The 20,757-nt window shown below is 51.8% G+C and overlaps 1 protein-coding gene across 5 annotated transcripts in view; it reads left to right on the forward strand.

Moving 5' to 3' along the window:
* Nucleotides 1-20,757, forward strand: part of SBF1 (SET binding factor 1) — a 105,852-nt gene that overhangs the window by 47,510 nt on the left and 37,585 nt on the right. For all 5 annotated transcript variants that reach the window (XM_063134439.1, XM_063134441.1, XM_063134442.1 and 2 more), the window contains exons 3-9: nucleotides 12,474-12,611; nucleotides 12,851-12,988; nucleotides 14,579-14,689; nucleotides 16,268-16,373; nucleotides 17,396-17,528; nucleotides 17,773-17,881; nucleotides 19,119-19,232. In XM_063134439.1, the coding sequence (XP_062990509.1) occupies nucleotides 12,474-12,611; nucleotides 12,851-12,988; nucleotides 14,579-14,689; nucleotides 16,268-16,373; nucleotides 17,396-17,528; nucleotides 17,773-17,881; nucleotides 19,119-19,232 (849 nt within the window). The remainder of the gene's footprint in view (nucleotides 1-12,473; nucleotides 12,612-12,850; nucleotides 12,989-14,578; nucleotides 14,690-16,267; nucleotides 16,374-17,395; nucleotides 17,529-17,772; nucleotides 17,882-19,118; nucleotides 19,233-20,757) is intronic.

Here is a 20,757-nt window from a genome sequence, read left to right on the forward strand (position 1 = left end):
AATGCAGTGATTACTAGAAGCCAACATAGATTTGTCCGGAACAAATCCTGTCAGACTAATTTGATCTCATTTTTTGATCAGGTAACCTTTGTGGACTGTGGGAATGCTGTGGACGTCATATATCTTGACTTCAGCAAAGCTTTTGACAAAGTTCCCCATGATATTCTGATTAACAAACTAGCTAAAACTGGGTAGATGGAATAACTATTAGGTGGATTCACAGTTGGCTACAGAATTGGACTCAAAGAGTGCTTATCAACAGAACCTTCTCAAACTTGGGGGAGGTAATGAGTGGGGTACCGCAGGGCTCATAGCACACTCAGTAGTCATTGCAAATGACCTACAGGCTGTCTTAGAAGTAGCCCGGAAGCCAGCGACTCACTGGTCCTATGGAAATAAAATGAAATTGTTCACCAAATTTGCCAGTAAGCATAACTTCGACCCTATTACAGGGCTCATCGAGACTGTTCTACTCTTTTTACATTCCTTATTCAGGAAAGGCCTAAAACTTTCATCAGTATGGGTTACTTAGCTGCCATTTCGGCACACCATACTCCAATCCAGAACTCTGTAGTCTTCACACATCCGCTATCCCGCCAATTCCTCCACGGAATAAAAAATCTGCCCCCACCAACACCATCTCCAGTCCCCACCTGGAGTCTCTCAGTGGATCTCAATGCTCTGACCACAAAACCGTTTGAACCCATGGCTACCACCGACATTCGTCCTCTGTCATTCAAAGTTGCCTTCCTCATTGCAATCACATCAGCAAGACGGGCGTCAGAGCTATGTGCTCTAAGAGTTGACCCCCCCCCCCATACCTTGCTTTCCAGAGGGATAAGGCTGTCCTGCGTTCTTACCTAAGTTAGTGTCAGACTTCCATATCAATCAGGACATCATTCTGCCAGCGTTCTCTCCCCCCCCCCCCAAAATCGTCCCCATTGGAAGCTATGCTGCATGTGAGAAGAGCGTTGGCCTTCTACAAGGCTAGAACTGAATCGTTCCGTAAATCTCAACGTCTCTTCTTATGCTACGGAGGCTCTAAGAGAGGCCTCCCAGACCCCGCTCAGAGACTTGTCTCATAGGTAGTAAGTACTTTTAACCTGGCATATGAAGTAGCACATCTCGAACACATCAGGGATCATAGCACACTTCACAAGAGGGATTGCTGCTTCAATGGCTTTTCGCAAAACAGTCCCACTAACTGAACTGTGCAAGGCAACAATGTGGATGAGAACGTCTACATCATCTCCCACTACAGATTTGATGTCTATGCCAGAAAAGACTGCCAGTTCGGAAGTGCTGTCTTACCTATAACTGTAGGTCTTTGAGTGGTCATCTGTGGACTCACACAACACACCCACTGTCCCTGCTTTGGTGTCGACAGCTCCATTCCGAAGTCAGACCACATCCTCCTTCGGCTCTGAGGGCACATTCAGCAGTCTTCAGAACTGAAGGAGAGGCAGGAACCCAGCTGGACATGCGCAGTTAATGGCAGGTTGGGTGGGGTCCCTGCTGAAACAGTTCTCAGCCTTACAAGATTCCCAAATTGAGGCTCTGCGCAGGTGCAGAGCCCATAAAGTGTGATGCACAGAGGACCAATCGAAGAACTACAGTTACAGATAAGTAACCAGCATTTTCTTTGAATGAGTTCAGATCTCTAGGGCCCAATGAACTTCAACCTAGAGTAATAAAGGAACTGGCAGAAGAACTCTCAGTGTAAGCAAGTGTAAAGTGATGCATGTTGGGACAAAAAATTCCAACGTCAAGTATAACCTGATGGGATCTGAGCTGGTGTTTACCGACAAAGAAAGAAACCTTGGGGTTGTGATGGACAGATTGATGAAAATGTCAACCCAGTGTGTGGATGCTGTCAAGAAGGCAAACTCCATGTTAGGCATTATTAGAAAAGGGATTGAGAATAAAACTGCCAGTAAAATACTGCCTTTATACAAATCTACGGTGCAACTACACATAGAATACTGTGTACAATTTTGTTCATCACACCTAAAAAATAAGATGTTGTAGAGCTGGAAAAAGTGCAGAAAAGGGCAACTAAAATGATCAAGGGACTGGAGCATCTCCCCAAGGAGGGAAGGTTACAACAGCTGGGCTTGTTTTGCTTGGAAAAAAGGAGGCTAAGGGGAGACCTGATAGAAGTGTGCAAAATTATGCATGGTGTGGAGAATGTGGATAGGGAGACATTTTTCTCCCTCTCTCATAATACTAGAACCCAGTGGGGTCATTCCATGAAACTGATTGGTGAGAGATGCAGAACTAATAAAAGGAAATATTTCTTCACACAGTGCATAGTTAAACTATTCACTACCACAAGATGTGGTGATGGCCACTAGTTTGGATGGCCTTAAAAGGGGTTTGGATAAATTCCTGGAGGAGAAGGCTGTCAATGGCTACTAGCCCTGATGGTTGTGTGCTATCTCCAGTATTCGAGGCAGTACGCCTGTGTGCTCCAGTTGCTGGGGAACATGAGTGGGAGGGTCCTGTTGCACCGTGTCCTGCTTGTGGGTGCCTGGTTGACAGCTGGTTCGCCACTGTGCAAACAGAGTGCTGGACTAGATGGACACTTGGTCTGATCCAGCATGGCCCTTATGTTCTTAATTTACTTAGAACATATGTTAAGCTAACCAACCTGCAGTTTCCTGTATCTGAACTTTCTCTTGGCTCCTTTCTAGCCCTGGAGCATAGCTGGCCAGAACACTTTCTTTTTTTACTGCAGTTGCAGAGTCCTAAAAATAAAATCAAGAGTCCAGTTTGCTTTTTTTGAGAGACAGGCACAGGGAATGAACTGAAGAAAGCAGTGTTTCAGGCAAGAGTATTTCCAGTCCTGCCTGGGTATGCCATGGATTGAATTTAGGACCTTTTGTATGCAAAGCAGGTGCTTGTCAGGATCAGTCCTGTTCTCCCTAGTGTCAGGGAACGGGGTTGGGTGGATCATGCGGACTCAGAATCACAGGAAGCAGAAGCTCACTAGTCAACACAGAAAGTGGGGGGAGGAGATTCTCTAAGACTCTTCAGGAGTCAAGGATGAATCTCCCCAGGAGCTTATTGCCACGAATGACGAAGGCTCAGAGACCATTCTTCCCTCCCCCCCCCCCCGACTCCTGGGAACTCAGCCTCTGCTGGAGGGGGAGGGGACATTGGAGTTGATAGACCCCAGAGTCCGCCTCAGGGGCAAGCGTGCGGAATTGAGAGGAGGTGGGAGGCGATCCCTTAGGGTAGAGGCTCGCGAGAGAGACGCTTCTCCCAAAAGACCTTCTCTGAGATAAAGTGCCTGTTAGACTGCAGGAAACGGCCCTGCTTCAGTTGAAGGCAACTGCTTTGTGAGCCGAATTAAACCTTAGAGGACAGCTCCTAGCATCCACACTCCCTTCAGGTGTGAAGCGATGTTTATTGGGATGGAATAGTCACAGCAGAGGTATTTATTGTCTTGCATTGGCGGGAGGGCTTGGTGTCACGACAGGGCTCTACCGCTGAGCTACTATGTGCCCCTCTAGGAAACAGGCTCTTAGCTATCTCTTTTATTCTGCTGCTACTTTTCTCTGCTGCTGCTGCGGCTGTATGATTTTTAGATGTGTATTTTAACTTATGGTTTATAACATGTTATAGATTGTTCAGATATGTTGCAAACCGCCTTGAGAGAGGTAACCCTGAAACGCGGCCTATAAATACAGAAATAAATAAATATTTTGCTGACAGCTGAGGTCTTTGGCATTCTTTTCAAGTGGCTAGATTCCATGTGAGATGCCAGATATACCCGAGTCCTATTTCCAGAGTCTCTGATTATGGGCTGGCGGCTGTAAACTTTTGTGCCAATGAAGTTCCCTGCTGATCAAAGCTTTCCATATTTCTCCTTGTGAGACAGTTTACCCTTTCAGCTCTGCCTCTGGCTGCCCTCCCCCTCCCCATTGAGTGCCTTGGTGAGAGGAAGCACGGGCAAGGCCTCTGTGCTGCTTTGCTCAGCTCAACAAGCCACAGCGGCCAGGTCTCCATCCCAGTAAGTGCTTGGGACATTTCCCTTCTGCAGCATTTGCTTCCCTTCTCTTGGAGGATCAAAGGCAGCAGATGCAGTTGAGCAGGGCTGCTGTGCCCACTGCCCAAGACCTGGTGGAGTGCCCTTCTCTGTGCCCTGCCTGGGGTGGAAGCATGGCACGCTGTGAGAAGAGTTCCGGCATCCTCTGTGGCGCACCCAGACTATAGAGGACCTTGCCTGCTTCCTGAAGTAGGCAAGGTCTTTAACCCTCTTTAACCCTCTTCCAATGTCTACTAAAGATTTTCCATAGAATCATAGAATAGTAGAGTTGGAAGGGCCCTATAAAGCCATAGAGTCCAATCCCCTGCTCAGTGCAGGAATCCACCCTAAAGCATACCTGACAAATGGTTGTCCAGCTGCCTCTTGAAGGCCTCTAGTGCCCACAACCTCCCTAGGTAACTGGTTCCACTGCCGTACTGCTCTAACAGTCAAGAAGTTTTTCCTGATGTCCAGCTGGAATCTGGCTTCCTGTAACTTGAGCCCATTATTCCGTGTCCTGCACTCTGGGATGATCAAGAAGAAAGCCTGGCCCTCCTCTGTGTGACAACCTTTTAAGTGTTTGAAGAGTGCTATCATGTCTCCCCTCAATCTTCTCTTCTCCAGGCTAAACATGCCCAGTTGTTTCAGTCTCTCTACATAGGGCTTTGTTTCCAGACCGCTGATCATCCTGGTTGCCCTCCTCTGAACACACTCTAGCTTGTCTGCTTCCTTCTTGAATTGTGGAGCCCAGAACTGGACGCAATACTCTAGATGAGGCCTAACCAGGGCCAAATAGAGAGGAACCAGTACCTCACGTGATTTGGAAGCTATACTTCTATTAATACAGCCCAAAATAGCATTTGCTTTTTTGCAGCCATATCGCACTGTTGGCTCCTATTCAGCTTGTGATGTACAACAATTCCAAGATCCTTCTCGTTTGTAGTATTGCTGAGCCAAGTATTGCCCATCATGCAACTGAGCATTTGTTTTCTATTTCCTAGATGTAGAACTTGGCATTTATCCCTATTAAATTTCATTCTGTTGGTTTCAGTCCAGCACTCCAGCCTATCAAGATCACTTTGAACTTTGTTTCTGTCTTCCAGGGTATTCGCTATCCCACCCAATTTTGTGTCATCTGCAAATTTGATCAGCGTTCCCTGCACCTCCTCATCCAAATCATTAATAAAAATGTTGAAGAGCACTGGGCCCAGGACTGAGCCCTGCAGTACTCCACTTGTTGCCTCTCCCCAGTTTGAGAAGGTTCCATTGATAAGTACTCTTTGAGTCCGATTCTGTAGCCAACTTTGAATCCACCTAATAGTTGTTCCATCTAGCCCATATTTAGCTAGTTTGTTAATAAGAATATCATGGGGCACTTCGTCAAAAGTGCCACCATCTTGCAGTGTCATCCCAGAGTGCAGGACATGGACTAATGGGCTCAAGTAACAGCCAGTTTCTGGCTGGACATCAGGAAAACCTTCCTGACTGTTAGAGTACAACAATGGAACCCATGGCCTAGGGCGGTCGTGGGTGCTAGAGGCCTTCAAGAGGTAGCCGGACAGCCATCTGTCAGGGATGCTTTAAGGTGGATTCCTGCATTGAGCAAGGGGCTGGACTCGGTGGCCTTAGAGGTCCCTTCCAACTCTACGATTCTATGATTCTGTGATACTAACTCTTCTTTATCCCCCTAACTCAGGTGGGTGGGGTGATTGGCTCCACCAATCTGAGAACAGTCTGCTCCTTGGCTTCCCCCTCCCTCCCTCCGTCCCAAGGGGAGACAGTTCTCACCATCCTCAGCTGAAGTCCATGTTCTCATAATTGATGGCCTTGAAGCCTGGCCCTTCCAGCAGCTTCTGATAATGGCCCAGGTGGTGTTTATTGGCAAGGCTTAACTGTCTGCAAAAACGAAGGGTCTTTTCAGAACAACCTGGTAAGGGAGGCCGCAGCCATTTTCCCATGTTCTGACCAGATTCAAAGAATGACACAGTCCTTAGGCACAGAGACCCACCACTTGGTGCAAAAGGTCACCGATCCAGTGTTTGGTACTGTACAAAAGGAGACTGTGATGCCAGTTGCGATTCCGCTGATACCCATCTTACTGCAGACAATACAGCAATCTTAGAAATCTCCAGCGTCTCTAGCGCCTACCTCTAAGCGGCTCGAAAGCATGTACAAAGTGTTAGAAAAAGATGCAGAATTCCTGTTTGTACACCTACAGCCAAATTTGATAATTATTGAATCAGCACAGGGTCGTTCCCAACGTCCACATACAGCTCTGGTGGATAAGGAGGGTTGTATATTAGATTTAATGGGTCGTAGACATTCGTCTGCATCCTTGAGTTTAAAGTTGTCTCATTACCAGGTCACTATGACCAGATATCAGCTCTTCCTATGGGATAAAATGTGTGTGGCCACCTGAGTGAGGATCACAAGGAACTGGCCGGATTCTTCCAAACGGAACTGGTGTATTTTGCAAAACAGCAAATAAACACCGCTCGACACCAAGCCGGTTATGGTGCGAAGTTGATGGTTAAGGCACAGTTGCTTTAAGGCGGCACGCTGGGCTGTGGGCTGCTAGGTCCCAGATTGAGGACTTAGCTTTCGATGGCATAGGTTTGTTTAACGCTAAGACAGATGAGGCCATGGACTCCGTACAGAAAGCTAAAACGACTGCCAAGAAGATGGAGGAATCCACCCTACAGCATCCCTGACAGATGGTTGTCCAGTTGCCTCTTGAAGGCCTCTAGTGTGGGAGAGCCCACAACCTCCCTAGGTCACTGGTTCCACTGTCATACTGCTCTAACAGTCAGGAAGTTTTCCCTGATGTCCAGCCGTAATCTGGCTTCATTTAACTTGAGCCCGTTATTCCGTGTCCTGCACTCTGGGAGGATCGAGAAGAGATCCTGGCCCTCCTCTGTGTGACAACCTTTTAAGTCTTTGAAGAGTGCTCTCATGTCTCCCCTCCATCTTCTCTTCTCCAGGCTAAACATGCCCAGTTCTTTCAGTCTCTCTTTTATAGGGCTTTGTTTCCAGACCCCTGATCATCCTGGTTGCCCTCCTCTGAACACACTCTAGCTTGTCTGCATCCTTCTTGAATGGTGGAGCCCAGAACTGGACGCAATACTCTAGATGAGGCCTAACCAGGGCCGAATAGAGAGGAACCAGTACCTCATGCGATTTGGAAGCTATACTTCTATTAATGCAGGCCAAAATAGCATTTGCCTTTTTTGCAGCCATATCGCACTGTTGGCTCCTATTCAGCTTGTGTTCTACAACAATTCCAAGATCCTTCTCATTTGTAGTATTGCTGAGCTTTGTGGTTATCTGGCTCTTGTTTTTCTAACCACAACCTCACCTGTCCTTCACCTTGGACCCTTCCCCTAGTTAGTACATGTCTCTTGAGCAATACCAAGTTGCAAGTCTTTATGAGTAACATCATTGAGCAATATCAAACCATATTTCCAAATCATTTTCTATCAGGCCTTACCCAAATTAAATCATGTAAACCCTTGATACAGTGTTCTGTGTGTGTATGCCTACTTGTTCCCTTAATATTAAAAGCATTACCCTATCACTTGTACACCCATTCAACCCCATTCTATGCCCCCAAAACTTCTTTCTCTGTGTTATGCCAGCGAACCTTTATAACCCCAATCTTACACACAATTAGTAAAATTTCAAATGAAGAAATAGTCTTACAGGGTTGATGAACCCTATCTGACTTTTCATCGTGATAAAGTGGTGTTACGTCCAGATACTTAATTTTTATCGAAAATGATATCAGATTTTCATATAAATCAGGATCTGGTGCTGCCAACGGTTTTTCCTTCCCCTTCTACACCTGTAGAGTCTGCTCTACCTACACTGGACGTCAGGTGTGCACTTGCCTTTTACAAGGCACGTACTGAGATTTTTAGACAGTCTCACCGCCTGTTCCTCTGCTATGGAGAGCATAAAAAGGGACAGCCGGTGACTGTGCCAAGGCTCTCTTCATGACTGGTGCAGACAATCTGCTTAGCATATAAGTTGGCTAAACTGAATCCACCAGGGCTGTCTCGACATCAACAGCATTTGGCTGAGGTGTGCCTGTTTCGGAGATGGGTCAGGTAGCAAGATGGTCTAGACCGACCACGTTTATCGGACACTATAGACTGGATAGTGCCTGATAAGGGCAGGTTGCTCTTTGGAAGAGCGTTCCTCTCAGCTACACTGCAATAAGACACTGCTGGCAAGTCAGCTTGTTGATCGCCCATATCTGTGATGCACAGAGACCACAAAGAAGAAGAAGAAGAAAAGGAGGAGGAGGAGGGGGGGAGGGGGAGGATGCTTTCCTGTAACTATGGTTCTTCGAGTGGTCATCCATGCAGTCACACAACCCACCCTCCTTCCCCACTTGGTGTCTAAATTTTAGTTGAACATTGAGGTTGGTGGTTTTTTTCATCCTCAGTCCTGAGGCCGCAATGGGGTCTCCGTTGAACTGAGGAGACGGGCGGGAACCCTCCTGACATGCGCAGTAGGTTGGTCGGGGAGGGTTGCTGCCCAAAACTCTCTCAGCTATAGAAAGTTCCCGAAACAATATGTGTGAGACTGCACAGATGTGCGACTGCACAGATGACCACCCGAAGAACCATAGTTATAGGTAAGCAACCTGTTCTTGTTAAAATAATCAACTCTGCACAACGTTGGTTATTTACATTGGTTATTTCAGCCGAATAACCAACTGTGGTGTGAAAAAGTCCTGACAGACAACACAATAACCCACCGTTAACTATTTAACCCACCGTTGGTTATCATGTTGTCTGAACCCAGCCGTCATCTGACCCTATTAACTGATCCAAAGTATTACTTCCACTATCAACCCGATTCCTCCACAAAAAATGCTGCCTCTGTGTTTTCAAACCTGGTCCTTGGCATGACCGTTTCCCTGGTGGTTCTTCTACTCCATTTAAAGCCTTCGATAGGAATCCCACCAGGCTGAAGAAACCAAATGGCAGCCAGTCCAGATTGTAGCATGGTAGTGTCCTGTACTTAGGATGTATAGCTCCTTCGTGGCTTGCTGGCTTAATATGCTTTGGCCAGTAAGCAGATTGTTATAGCTTCTAGTGCCCCAGGAGTGTGGTTAGTAGTGCCTCCTTTTCCCAGTTCATAGTCACATGCATTTGGTGATGGTTTTCTTTTCAGGCTACAATCAATTCCTGAGGTTGGGGCTCATCGCCGCCCCCCCCACCCCCAAACTATGCTTTCCCACTCTCAGGACCAGGGCCTTAGAGTACACTTCAAATACCCCTCTTTTTGGAAAAGTGCCTAAGGTGTTGCTGGTTTTACTTGAGACACTCAGGGATGAAACGGATTATCTGGATCCATTTCAGTCTGGTTCTAGCCCTGGATTTGGCACTGAAACAGCCTGAGGATGACCTCCATCAGAAGAGGGACTGGGGTAGGGTGACCATATGAAAAGGAGGACGGGGCTCCTGTATCTTTAACAGTTGTATTGAAAAGGAAATTTCAGCAGGTGTCATTTGTATATATGGGGAATCTGGGGAAATTTCCTCTTCATCACAGCAGTTAAAGCTGCAGGTGCCCTGCCCTCTTTTAAATCTGATCACTCTAGTATAGCTCCTGCAGCTTTAACTGCTGTGATGAAGACGGAATTTCATCAGGTTCTCCATATATACAAATGACACCTGCTGAAATTGCCTTTTCTATGCAACTGTTAAAGATACAGGAGCCCTGTCCTCCTTTTCATATGGCCACCCTAGACAGGGGACCATGTTCATTCTCCTTGATCTCTCAGTGTTTTGTGATACCATTGGCCCTGGCATCCCTCTGGAGTGACTTCATGAGTTTGGGAGTAGGAAGCATAGTGATGATATGATGGTTCTGCTCTGGCCTGCAAGACTGGTTCTGTGGACGGACTGTGTTGTGATCCTAAGCCTCCCCACAGAGATATGAGATGATAAAGAAGTCTGCGGTGCAATCCACAGAGCTTTATTCAGTAAATAAACACCTCTTCACACCTGAAGTCAGTGTGAATGCTGAGCTTAATTAGCTTAACAAGGCAAGGCAGTTGCCTATCAACTGACTAGACAGTTTCCCCGCAGTGCCCGTCAGACTTTCTTCTGAGTCCCTCCTTCAGGGAGGGTCCTTAAATTGAAGCCTCTGCTGAGTGGCCACCCAAGTAGACCACCTCCTCTCAGTTTCACCCTCTTGACCCTGTGGCAGGCTTTGGGGTCTGTCAACTCCCATGTTCCCTCCCTGTCCAGCAGAGACTGAGTTCCCAGTGGGGAGGAGGAAGTGATCTCTGAGCTTGGGTGTCCTATCTGATAAGCTCCTGGGAAGATTCCTGCTTGACTCCTGGAGAGTCTCGGAGGATCTCCTCCTTCCACTTCCTGTCTAGCGTGGCGTACGTCTGGTTCTTCCACTAAAGCCTCTGAGTCTGATTCACAGTCTGAAACCCAGTCCCCCACACTAGGGAGAACGATCCTGACCCTGACAGACTGCTGCTTGACCCCATCTTCATAAAGAAGTGGAGTAGGATCAAGTGACCCCAGTGGCATGGTTTGCCAGCTGCTGCCATTCCTGGACAGGGATAATCTGGCCACAGTCATTCATGCTCTGGTAACCTGACAATTGGTTTACTACAATGCATTATACATTGAGCTGCCCTTGAAGACTACTTCAGCTGGGGCAGACTGTGGCCACTCGATTGTTGACAGGCATGAGTAGGTTCATGCCTAGAACCCCCATTTTGACACTACTTGTTTCTGGGCCCAGTTCAAGGTGTTAGTCCTTCAAAGCCCTAAGGGTTTGGGACCTGAATACCTAAAGGAGCATCAGTCTGCCTGTGTGTGGAGATCCTCTGGTGAAGTCCTCCTTCAGGAGCCTTCTTTGTTTGGAGGTGCCATATTCAGCAGCAAGAGAAGGGGTTTTCTCAGGGGTGGAACCCAGGACCTGGAACGTCCCGCCTAGAGAAGTCCACTGGGCCCCAAATGTACGATCTTTTCAGCTCCAGACAAAAGCATTTTTCGTTTACCCTTTCAATGTGTTGGAAGTTAATTTTCACAGATTTTGCTCAGTATTGTATTACTGTATTTTTGCTATGATGATCACTTTGAAATCCAAAAAAGAGGACTGGTGGCATAGAAATTGGTTTTAAGGCAATTAAAAACATAAATGTAATAGATCTACTAATAAATGGCGGCTTATTAGTGCAGTGTTGGGCATTTTCTTTTAGCGGCTGCTTTTGTTCAGGCTGAGCCGGCCTGGGCATGTTGGCTCATGCAGCTGCAGTGAAGGGCGGTTGAGATGTGGGGCCTGGCCACCTTGGCATGCGCTCTTGCGGCCTGAAGAGTTACATGTTGGAAATGGGTCACATGCCAGCCAAAGTTGGAAGGAGCAGCCCCACGAGTCCTGGGTGGCAGTGAGGAGTCCCATGCGTGGCCGAAGCCTGTTCTGCTGGGTCATCTGAGTGGACAGGGAAGCTTCCTGCCCTCACAGCCTCCCTTCACCCCTGGCTAGCTGGAGACATGGTGGGATGAATTTCTCTCCAGAGCGAGGCCCTGTGGCCGCCTCAGCAACATCCCCTCTGGCTCATCTTGGCTTGCTGGTTCCTAGGGCTAGTTTGCGCAAAGCAGGAGAGGGCAACTGGGCCCAGGGGAGGGGGGGCAGCAGCTGAAATTCAGTGGCAGATGACTACGGAGGCTTAGAACAGACAAAATTAGATTGAAACAGCTCTATTTCTCTGAAGCCTCCAGAGCCGCTACTGAACTTTAGAACTAACAAAGTCTGCTTGTTTTCAAGCTAAATTTGTTTGCTCTCAGTCTCCATAATAAATTGACACCAAAATTCAGTGGCAGACCACTACTCCACCCTTCCTTTATTGGTGGTACAACATGGAGGCAGCCGGGCCTAGTTTGGCCACCTCTGCTTTAATGGGAGGAGGGGGGCAGTGGCACGCATCAGATGGAGGTCGGGAGTCGGTCCTCATCCCTCTGTTCCTTCGGGTTAAGCTTGTGCCGCGCCCTGGCGGTCGTGGGGCCTTGCCGTCAGGGAGAGGCAGTGCAGGAGAGTCTTGGGTCAGGGCAGCAGGACGGCTCATGCAGCGCCGTGGGACTGGACCGTGTGGCTGTGGACTGGGTCCAGCGTCCCTTGGGAGCTCTGCAGGAAAAGGAGAGAAAGCCAAGAGTGCCTGAGGCTGCCCCTTTTCCCAGGTCTAACGCTCCGTCCGGGCTGGTGGTGCGCGCATGCCTGGCTCCTCCTGGCGGCCGCTCCACCCCTTGGCTGGAGGCAGATGGTGGCTCGGAGGGCTCTGCTGTCGCTGGCTGGGGCCTCCACCGGGGAATCCTCAGGCCCCCAAGGGAGGAGTGTGTGTTGTTGGCTCCACTGGACGTGGGCACTTTGCCCTGGCTGACCCTGGGCTTTCTGCCTGTCTGTCATGTTGCAGTTTTGCCAGCCAAGCGGATGGCAGCTTTTCAACGAGAGGAACCCTCCGACCTTCTTCATTGCTGTCCTGACTGACATCAACTCGGAGCGACATTACTGCGCCTGCTTCACCTTCTGGGAGGCCGTTGAGAGTGCCCAGGTAAACGGGGGCGGGGGGGGCAGGCAGGAGAGGCTACCGTATCGACTGGGCAGGCGGGGCCCTTCCCTCGGCCTCTAGCCAGCCCTGGTAGGGCGCCAGGTGTGTATGGGAAGGAAGAGGCCTTTGCTCCCCCCGCAAGGGGGCAGGGCCTCTCCTGCAGGGTCCTGCCTCTCAGCCCTGGCACGAGCCTGGCGTGGACAGCTGCGGAATGAGTACCTGGCCCCTTTCTCTCCCAGCAGCTTCAGCACCGTTTGAGGAAGGACGAGGAGGAGGAGGAGGAGGAGGAGATGGTGACCGCTCTCATCCAGCCAGCGCAGCTCTTTGCCCCCAAGAGTTTGGTGCTTGTGTCTCGATTGGACCATGCCGAGGTTTTCCGGGTAAGGGGGGCGGGGGGCGGGGAGGGAGGGAGCAGAGGGGTGGGGAAGCACAGTCATTTCCCACCGAAGCCTCTGCCTCCGCCTCCGCCTGCCTCTGCCACTAGCACCCTTCTGGCCTTGCTGCTTCGGAGCGGCAGCGTTTCCAGAACCACTTGAGGCAACGTTCTTTACGAGTGCCTGTCCTGGTTGCACCCTGGAAGTGCCAGTTCTGTGAGCTGGGGCATTATGGAGGGAGGAGTCTGGTGCCCCCCACCCCCAGCTTCGATGGCCTATAACTGAAAGCGTCTTACGCTTAGTGTTGGTTTCACGCAGTAGTTCTGGGCAGAGGCTGAATATGACCCTGGCTTACGCCACGCGTGGGAGTTTCACGGGGAACTCCTTTGCCTTGGGCCAGGCTTCAGCGGCGCTTTCCAGCAGCGGAGAGCACGTTCCCTTTCAACGTTCAGCATCCGGCTCCTATGATCGAGGCTGTCATTCCGTGGGAATTGGGGCGCTTCTGGGTTTAGATCATCCCAGAGCCTTTGGGCACTTCCGTTTTTGAATCCTTTGTACTCCTGTACTGTCGTATGGGGTGTTGTTGCTCTTTGCATGCAGATGCCTGCTGCTGTCTTGGGTTCCTCCTTTCCTTTCTTTCGTGGGAATGCAAATCACGGTTTGGTAAACCTGTCCTGGGTCTTCAGGTACTTGATGAACATCAGCGTTGCCCCCCGCCCCCATTACCAGGAAGTCCTACTCTGACTTGAAGCTCCTTCGAGCAGCAATGACTCCAGCCGGGGCCCTCGGAGGCCGGTTCAGAGCCAGAAGAGGCCTCGAGGGCACAGGCACCCCGAGCAGGCTAGCCTTTTCGTTTGTTGGGGGCACACTCCCCCCCCCCGTTTCCAAACGTGGCTCAGAGCTGTTTCGCTCCTCCCCTGCCCTGCCCCCCCGCCCGCCCCAGCCTCATAGCGACCCTGAGAGTTGCATAGGAGTGGCTCGGGCCCAGCCCTCTTGCGCTGCCTTCGTTTTGCAGCAGCGCAACCCACGGCCCGGGCCAAGGAGACCGACGGGTGACCTGGCCTGCCTGCATTGCCTTCGTTGGCTTGACCGGGTTGTGACCCAGAAAATGGCTTGGGTGCCCCCTTGTGGTGGCTGCTTGAGGCTGCAGGACTCCTGCTCCCACTGGGGTTTCTCCGCCTCTCTTCCCAGCCCAGAGGGCTGAAATGTTGAGCTGAAGCCCCACCTGACCTCTGGCCGATCAGCTCTTTTCTTTGCCATTGGCTCACCTGAACCTCCACCTAGCAGAGCAGCGAAACACACGCCTCCCTCCCAGCCCCTCTCTTTCAAGGTCCTCTTCTCCCATCCAGACCGGCTCCCTTAGTCTTCTGGCTGCTGGGTCTGAGTCGTGGTTCGCAGAAGAGGCTCTGGTGGCCCCAGGCCAGGGACTGGCTGCCTCCTGCCGCAGCTGGTGGGACCAGGCCATCTTCCGGGGTGTGCCTGGGGCTCTCTGCTAGTGGGCTCCTCTCCTCTTGACCTGCTGCCACTGCTGTTCTGCCCATTGGGCTGATGGCAAATGGCTCCACCTGAATCCAGATCGTCCTGTTCCACCCGCAGAACTGCCTGGGGCTGATTTATACCATCTACGTGGACGGACTGGGCACCTCCCTGGAGACTGTCATTGGGAACCTCCTGACCTGCACTATCCCCATCACTGGGGGCGCCCAGGTGGGTTCCGCTTTCCATGCTGCTTTTCATTCGGGATGTCGTTAGGGCCATGGGGGCTCCCAGGGTAGGTGGAGCCTTGTGGGTGCTGGGGGGGGGGCTTCCATTGCCCCCTCCCCGAGGCAGGCACCTCCAGGCCCCTTGGCTGGCTTTGCTCAGGTTCCGGAAGGTTTGAGCGCTCAGTGGAGAGTCGTGATGTGGCAGGATCAGCTGAGTACGGGAGGCTGTGGGGAAATGGCCGGCCAGCTCACTTGTAGGCTGGGTCTGCCCGGGAAGGAGCCCTCCTCCTCCTCCTCCTCCTCCTCTTCCTCTTCCTCCTCCGCCTCCTCTCCTCCTCTTGGCACAGTGTTCTCTAGTGCTGCCCAAGTGTCTGACGGGAGGCTCAGGCAAAGGCTGTCAGGGTGCGAGAATGGCAGGGATTTCCCAGCAGCTCCATCCAACCGTCCCAGAGGCTGGCCAGCTTGGTTTGCCAGCCTCCCCCCCACCTGCCCACCTCTCATGCCCTCTCTGCCTTCTCCCAAGCCTGAAGCATTCTGGCAAGCCATCTCAGCCCCTTCCTGGCCACAAGGAGAGAAGATGCACTGTGGGTGGGGAGAGGGAGCGAAATGGGGGAGGGGAGGGTTTGGGGTTTGTGGATCCTGCCTTCCCAGTGGCAGTCAGGCTGGCTGCCCGCCCGGCGGCCCCTCCTTGTTCCTCTGTGGCGTCTGCCGTCTGTCCTGCTGTCTTGCTGCGTTCCGCTTTCCGTGCTTGCCTCTCTCCCTTGCTCGGCCGCCTGTCTGTGCTGCTCCGTGTTTCTAATTGATGTGCTGTTTCTGTCTGTCTCTATCTCAGCCTGACATGGAGGACGAAGGAGCGGTATGCACAACTTTTCTCTCCTCGGGGCTGCCTCCTTCTGTGGGAGGAGGCTTTGGGGGCTTGAGACACTTCTGTGGCCCCTCCCAGGAGTGGCCAGTGTGCAGCTCCGCACGCGACATGGCATGTGTGGCGGGGCCCGTGCGTTAGGGAGGGAGCGGATGAGCGGCAGAGGACAAAGTCAGGCAAGGCAGAGAGGGCGGAGGCCCTTACGTGCTTGAGGCTGGGGACGGGTCTCCAGGAGGGCCCTGGGCCCTGCTTCCTAGCCGGGCTTTCCTGAGGACAGAGGGTGCTTGAGCTGTAGGGTGATGAGGCCGGGAGTTGCTGCTGCTGCAGCAGCAGTGCCCAGAAGCACCGGGCGACTGCGCGAGCCCTCTCTTTCTCTCTGTGTATATGTGCGTGCCTCCCCTTGGTGCAAGGGCTCTGTCGATCAAGCCGCCAGAGGCCTTTCCAAGCAGCTGATGGTTGGCCCAACAGGCAGGCAGGCAGGCAGGCAGGCAGGCAGCTTCCCCGTGGTGCCTGCCACTGGGCGAGGGATGCGCCCCGCCTCCGCTCTCCTGCTGGAGTCCTGCTAGATGGCTTTCGGAGCCCAGCTGCTCTGGCAAGATGGAGGAAAGGGGCTTGTTTCCCAGGAGCCGGCTCCAGAGCAAGTGCCTGCTGCTTTCTCTGTGCCTGTCAGGCAGCCACGGCTGAGTCCTGCCTGTGGGCCTTGTCACTTGTCTCTTGCAGAGGACCATCTCTCTGGGCGCGGGCGACAGGCAGGTGATCCAGACGCCCATCAATGACTCCCTTCCCATCAGCAACTGCAGCGTGGCGCTTCTCTTCCGACAGCTCGGTGAGACCCCTGGCTCAGCCCTTCCCGTGTCCCCTGCTTGTCCCCCCTGTGGAATTTATTTATTTATTTATTTAATTACATTTATATACCGCCCCACAGCCGAAGCTCTCTGGGCAGTTTACAACATTTTAAAATAGTAAACATTAAAAGTATACAATTTTAAAACACACACACACACACACACACACACACACACATAAAAAACAGTATAAAAACAACAGTATCCATTTAAAAACAACAATTGTGGGGTCCATTAAACAAACTTAACGTTGTTAAATGCTGTTAAAATGCTGTTAAAAATGCCTGGGAGAAGAGAAAAGTCTTGACCTGGCGCAGAAAAGATAACAATGTTGGCGCCAGGCGAGCCTCATCGGGGAGATCATTCCACAGTCGGGGGGGCCACCACTGAGAAGGCCCTCTCCCTTGTTGCCATCCTCCGAGCTTCCCTCAGAGTAGGCACTCGGAGGAGGACCTTAGATGTTGAGCGCAGTGTACGGGTAGGTTCATGTCGGGAGAGGCGTTCTGTCAGGTATTGCGGTCCCTGAGGCAGGTCCTTTCCCCCAGACTTCTTCCTGCAAGCGGCAAAGGTCTGCTGGGTGCCCACCCACTGGTGGGCAGAAGGCTCCACGTCTTCCGTGGAAGAGGGCCAGCCCCCACCTCCTTGGCTCCTCCTCCTCCTGCTTGAATTCGCCAGTCTCTCTCTCCTGTCCGCTGAGGGCAGCCGTTGTTTTTGGAGATCTCAAGCTGCAAGAGGAGAAACGTGGGAGAAGCTCCTGGCAGGCAGCTTCCCTCCACCCCACTTTAAGAGGGGCCCAGCGCTGGGGTGGATTGTTTGGATTGGGCCTCCATTCTCCCCTAGGCCTCCTCCATGCTGGAGCTGCCCCAGAGCCCCCCCTCCCGATTCTGACGGCCCCCGCGCCCCCTCGTTCAGAGCGGACCCAGGGATGGGCTGCGGAAATGGCCGGCCTGGCAGTGAGCAGCAGAGGGGTGCCGCCTGTGAGCCGCCTCAACTCTTTCCCCAGGGATCACCAATGTGCTGTGTCTCTTTTGTGCGGCCCTCACCGAGCACAAGATCCTGTTTCTGTCCAGCAGCTACCAGAGACTGACGGATGCCTGCCGGGGCCTGCTTGCCCTCCTGTTTCCCTTGAAGTACAGGTGAGTGAGCGGCACCAGGAGCACCTGGACCTGCAGGTGTCAGGACCGGCAGCTGGCTCGCCTGCCTCTGCTTGTGGCACAGCCTCCGCCTGCTGCTTATTCAGTGGGAAGGGCCCCGTTGAGTCTCCCAGGGAGGACAGACAGATGGAGGAAAGCGGGCAGGCTGGCCGGCCGGCCTGCTGCCTGCAGAGCAGTGGGGGAGCCGCCCCTGAAGGCGTCTGCATTGGTGGTGTCTTGGTTACAGCTTCACTTACGTGCCCATCCTGCCAGCTCAGCTCCTGGAAGTCCTCAGCACACCTACACCTTTCATCATTGGCGTCAGCTCCACTTTCCAGTCAGAGACGCAGGAGCTGGTGAGTCCTGGGGCTCATTTGAGAGCGAGCGACCCGGCTCAAGGCTGATTCAACGGGCCTTTGAGTAGGAACTGGGCGGTGGAGGGCAGGCATGGGAAGGAGCCACAGCACCCGTGCTTGCGGCCTGATCCATGGCAGGCGTCCGTTCCCTTCCCAACAGGAGGGCCTCACGGTGTACAGGTCCCTCCTCCCACCTCCCGTTCACCCCAATGTACTGTGTATAAAACCTGAAATGCTACAACATTCCCTGCCGGGGTCATGAGGGAAGGGACCTAAGGCCAAAGTGCCAATAGGCGGACCAGCGGTGCAACCTCCCTTGCAATGCGTGGGGCAATGCTTCTGGTCACCGCCCCTCTGAAGGGTGTCACAGAGCTGGAAAAGGAGCAGCAAAGGGCAACCCAAACTATCAAGAGGCTGGAGTGGAGCAGCTTCCCTGGCAGGAAAGGTTGCAACATCTGCTGCTACTGAGTTTAGAAAAAAGATGGGCAAGGGGTGATCAGTGACATGACAGAGGCCTGTGAAACTACGTGCAGCGTGGAGGGAGTGGGTAGGGAGGTGGTTCTCTCCCCCTCCTCCATAATATTAGAACCCGGTGGTGGTGGATCCTGTGAAGGTGAATGATGGGAGATTCAGGACAGGTAAAAGGAAGGGCGTCTCCTTCACACAGCGCAGGGTTAAACCGCGGCATTTCCGACCGCAAGAGGCGGCGCGGGGCACCAATTTGGATGGTTTTAACATGGAACGAGCTGGATCAAGGGAGGATAAAGGCAACCTGTGGCTACCCGCCAGGATGGCTACCCGTCACCCTTGGGATCTGAGGCAGGGTGCCTCTGTGCACCAGTTGCAGGGGAACAGGCGCGGGAAGCTGCTGCTGCTCCCACGTCCTGCGGGTGGGGCAGATGCCCTCCCACCACATCCAACCTCACGGGGGTGTGGAGCTGGCTCTGTGCGCACCTCCCCTTCCGCGCCCCCCCCCCCCAGTCAAGGAGTGAATGAAGGGAGGGGGCACGGAGATCCCATTTCCTCGGGCACCACCGCTTTGCAGTGCTTAGCCCCGCTCGTCTTCCCCACGGAGGGAGAGGAGGGGGGCAGCCTTTTGAGTGGATTCAGCCCATGGGCCAGGAGTTCCCCACCGGCGTGCGAGGAGGGCCTGGCTGGGCCCAGAGGCGAGTTGCTGGCCTTCAGGTCTGTGCTCTTTCCCTTGGAGACTCTGCAAGATCCGTGTTGCTTTTCCCAGCTGGATGTGATCGTGGCGGATCTGGACGGTGGGACGGTCACCATCCCTGAGTGCATCCATATCTCTCTGCTGCCTGAACCACTTCTTCATCAGACACGCGAAGCCCTCTCCATGGTAAGTGGCACGTTGCTCCTGCTTCCCGCAACAGAGGCCGCTCGGAGAACTTTAGCTCGCCTGTTGCAGCCAGTAAATGGAAGCCGGGGACCCTTTTGCCACCTGTCACACAAGGCTCTGCCACAGCTGAGGCGATGCTTTGCCCTTGTGGTGGCCGTGACCCTGCGCCGAGGCCAGAGGGCTGCCCTGGACACTAGAGTGGTTGCAGATTTAAGCACGGGTGAAGAAGAGGGTAGGGCTGAAGGAGCACAGAAATCCTCTCCTGTCACATTAGCACTGTAGGAGGAAGGAAGGGAGGAAAAGAGCCTGGGAGTCCTTGGAAGTTGTAGCCTCAGGGGAATTACTAACCCAAGAGGGTAACGTACACGAGCATGCAGGTAAGAAAGCCTCAATTCATGTGGTCTGGTTCTTCCCATATCCTCTTGAAATATTTAAGAATACTTGTAAATTCCAGAAGAGGAGCCGGTTAGTCTGTTGCAACCAAAGCAAAAAGAACATTTATTCTGACACCAAGGTTTTGTGGACTACAGCCCACTTCATCAGATGCATGGAGTGTCACAGAGTGGTTCAGGTTTATGTAGAGTAGATTAGAGTCTGTGTGTGTGTGCGTGCGCATGCGCGAGGATTGTAAACCGTGAGGTCAGAACCACATTGTCCATAGTGGTCATTTGCAGTCCAGTTGTTGCTGATAATACAAACATCCCGTCATCAGCAGCAACTAACTGCACTGTGAATGGCTACTGCTAATGAAAGTGGTGGTTATGTGATCTGTGTTTAATTTCCTTCTGACCTCACTGTTTACAATTCTACCCCACCCCGCTCACCCCAATGTACTGTGTATAAAACCTGAAACTCTAATAAGACACTCCATGCCGTTTTGCTGCCATAGGTGAACACAGCTACTCCCTGTGGGGGGAAGCCCCAAAGGCAGCCCATTAATGACAAATAGAGGGAGACTCCAGGGTAAGGTTAAGAACTAGGGTGCCGCCGAGGGTGTTTGTATGTCGGTGGGATATGAATTGAAATAATAATAATAACAACAACAACAACAACAACAACAATAATAATAGAATCATTGAGTTGGAAGGGTCCTATAAGGCCATCTAGTCCAACCCCCTGCTCATTGCAGGAATGCGATAATAATAATGTGAATTACTGAAGAACTGATGACAGGCATGAAAATAGAATTCAGGACAGGAAAATGCAAGATGTTCCACATAGAAAGAGGAAAATGGAAAGAAGAAGAGATGGAAGAAACATGAAATAACGAAGTATTAGTTATCATGGAAGAAAATGAAACATACAAATATTTAGAATTTGAACAAAACACAAAAATCAACCACTCCACAGTAAAAACTCAGCTAAGAATGCAATATAAAACCCGTCTATCACGAATCCTAAAATGCTAACACAACTCTAAAAACATATCCAAAGCCATCAACACCTATGCAATACCCATCCTCACATACTCATTCGGAATCACACACTGAACTCAAAGAAATAAATAGAAAACTATCTTGAGACA

This window comes from Elgaria multicarinata, chromosome 9 (genome assembly GCF_023053635.1).
Source record: "Elgaria multicarinata webbii isolate HBS135686 ecotype San Diego chromosome 9, rElgMul1.1.pri, whole genome shotgun sequence".
Lineage (NCBI taxonomy): Eukaryota > Metazoa > Chordata > Lepidosauria > Squamata > Anguidae > Elgaria > Elgaria multicarinata.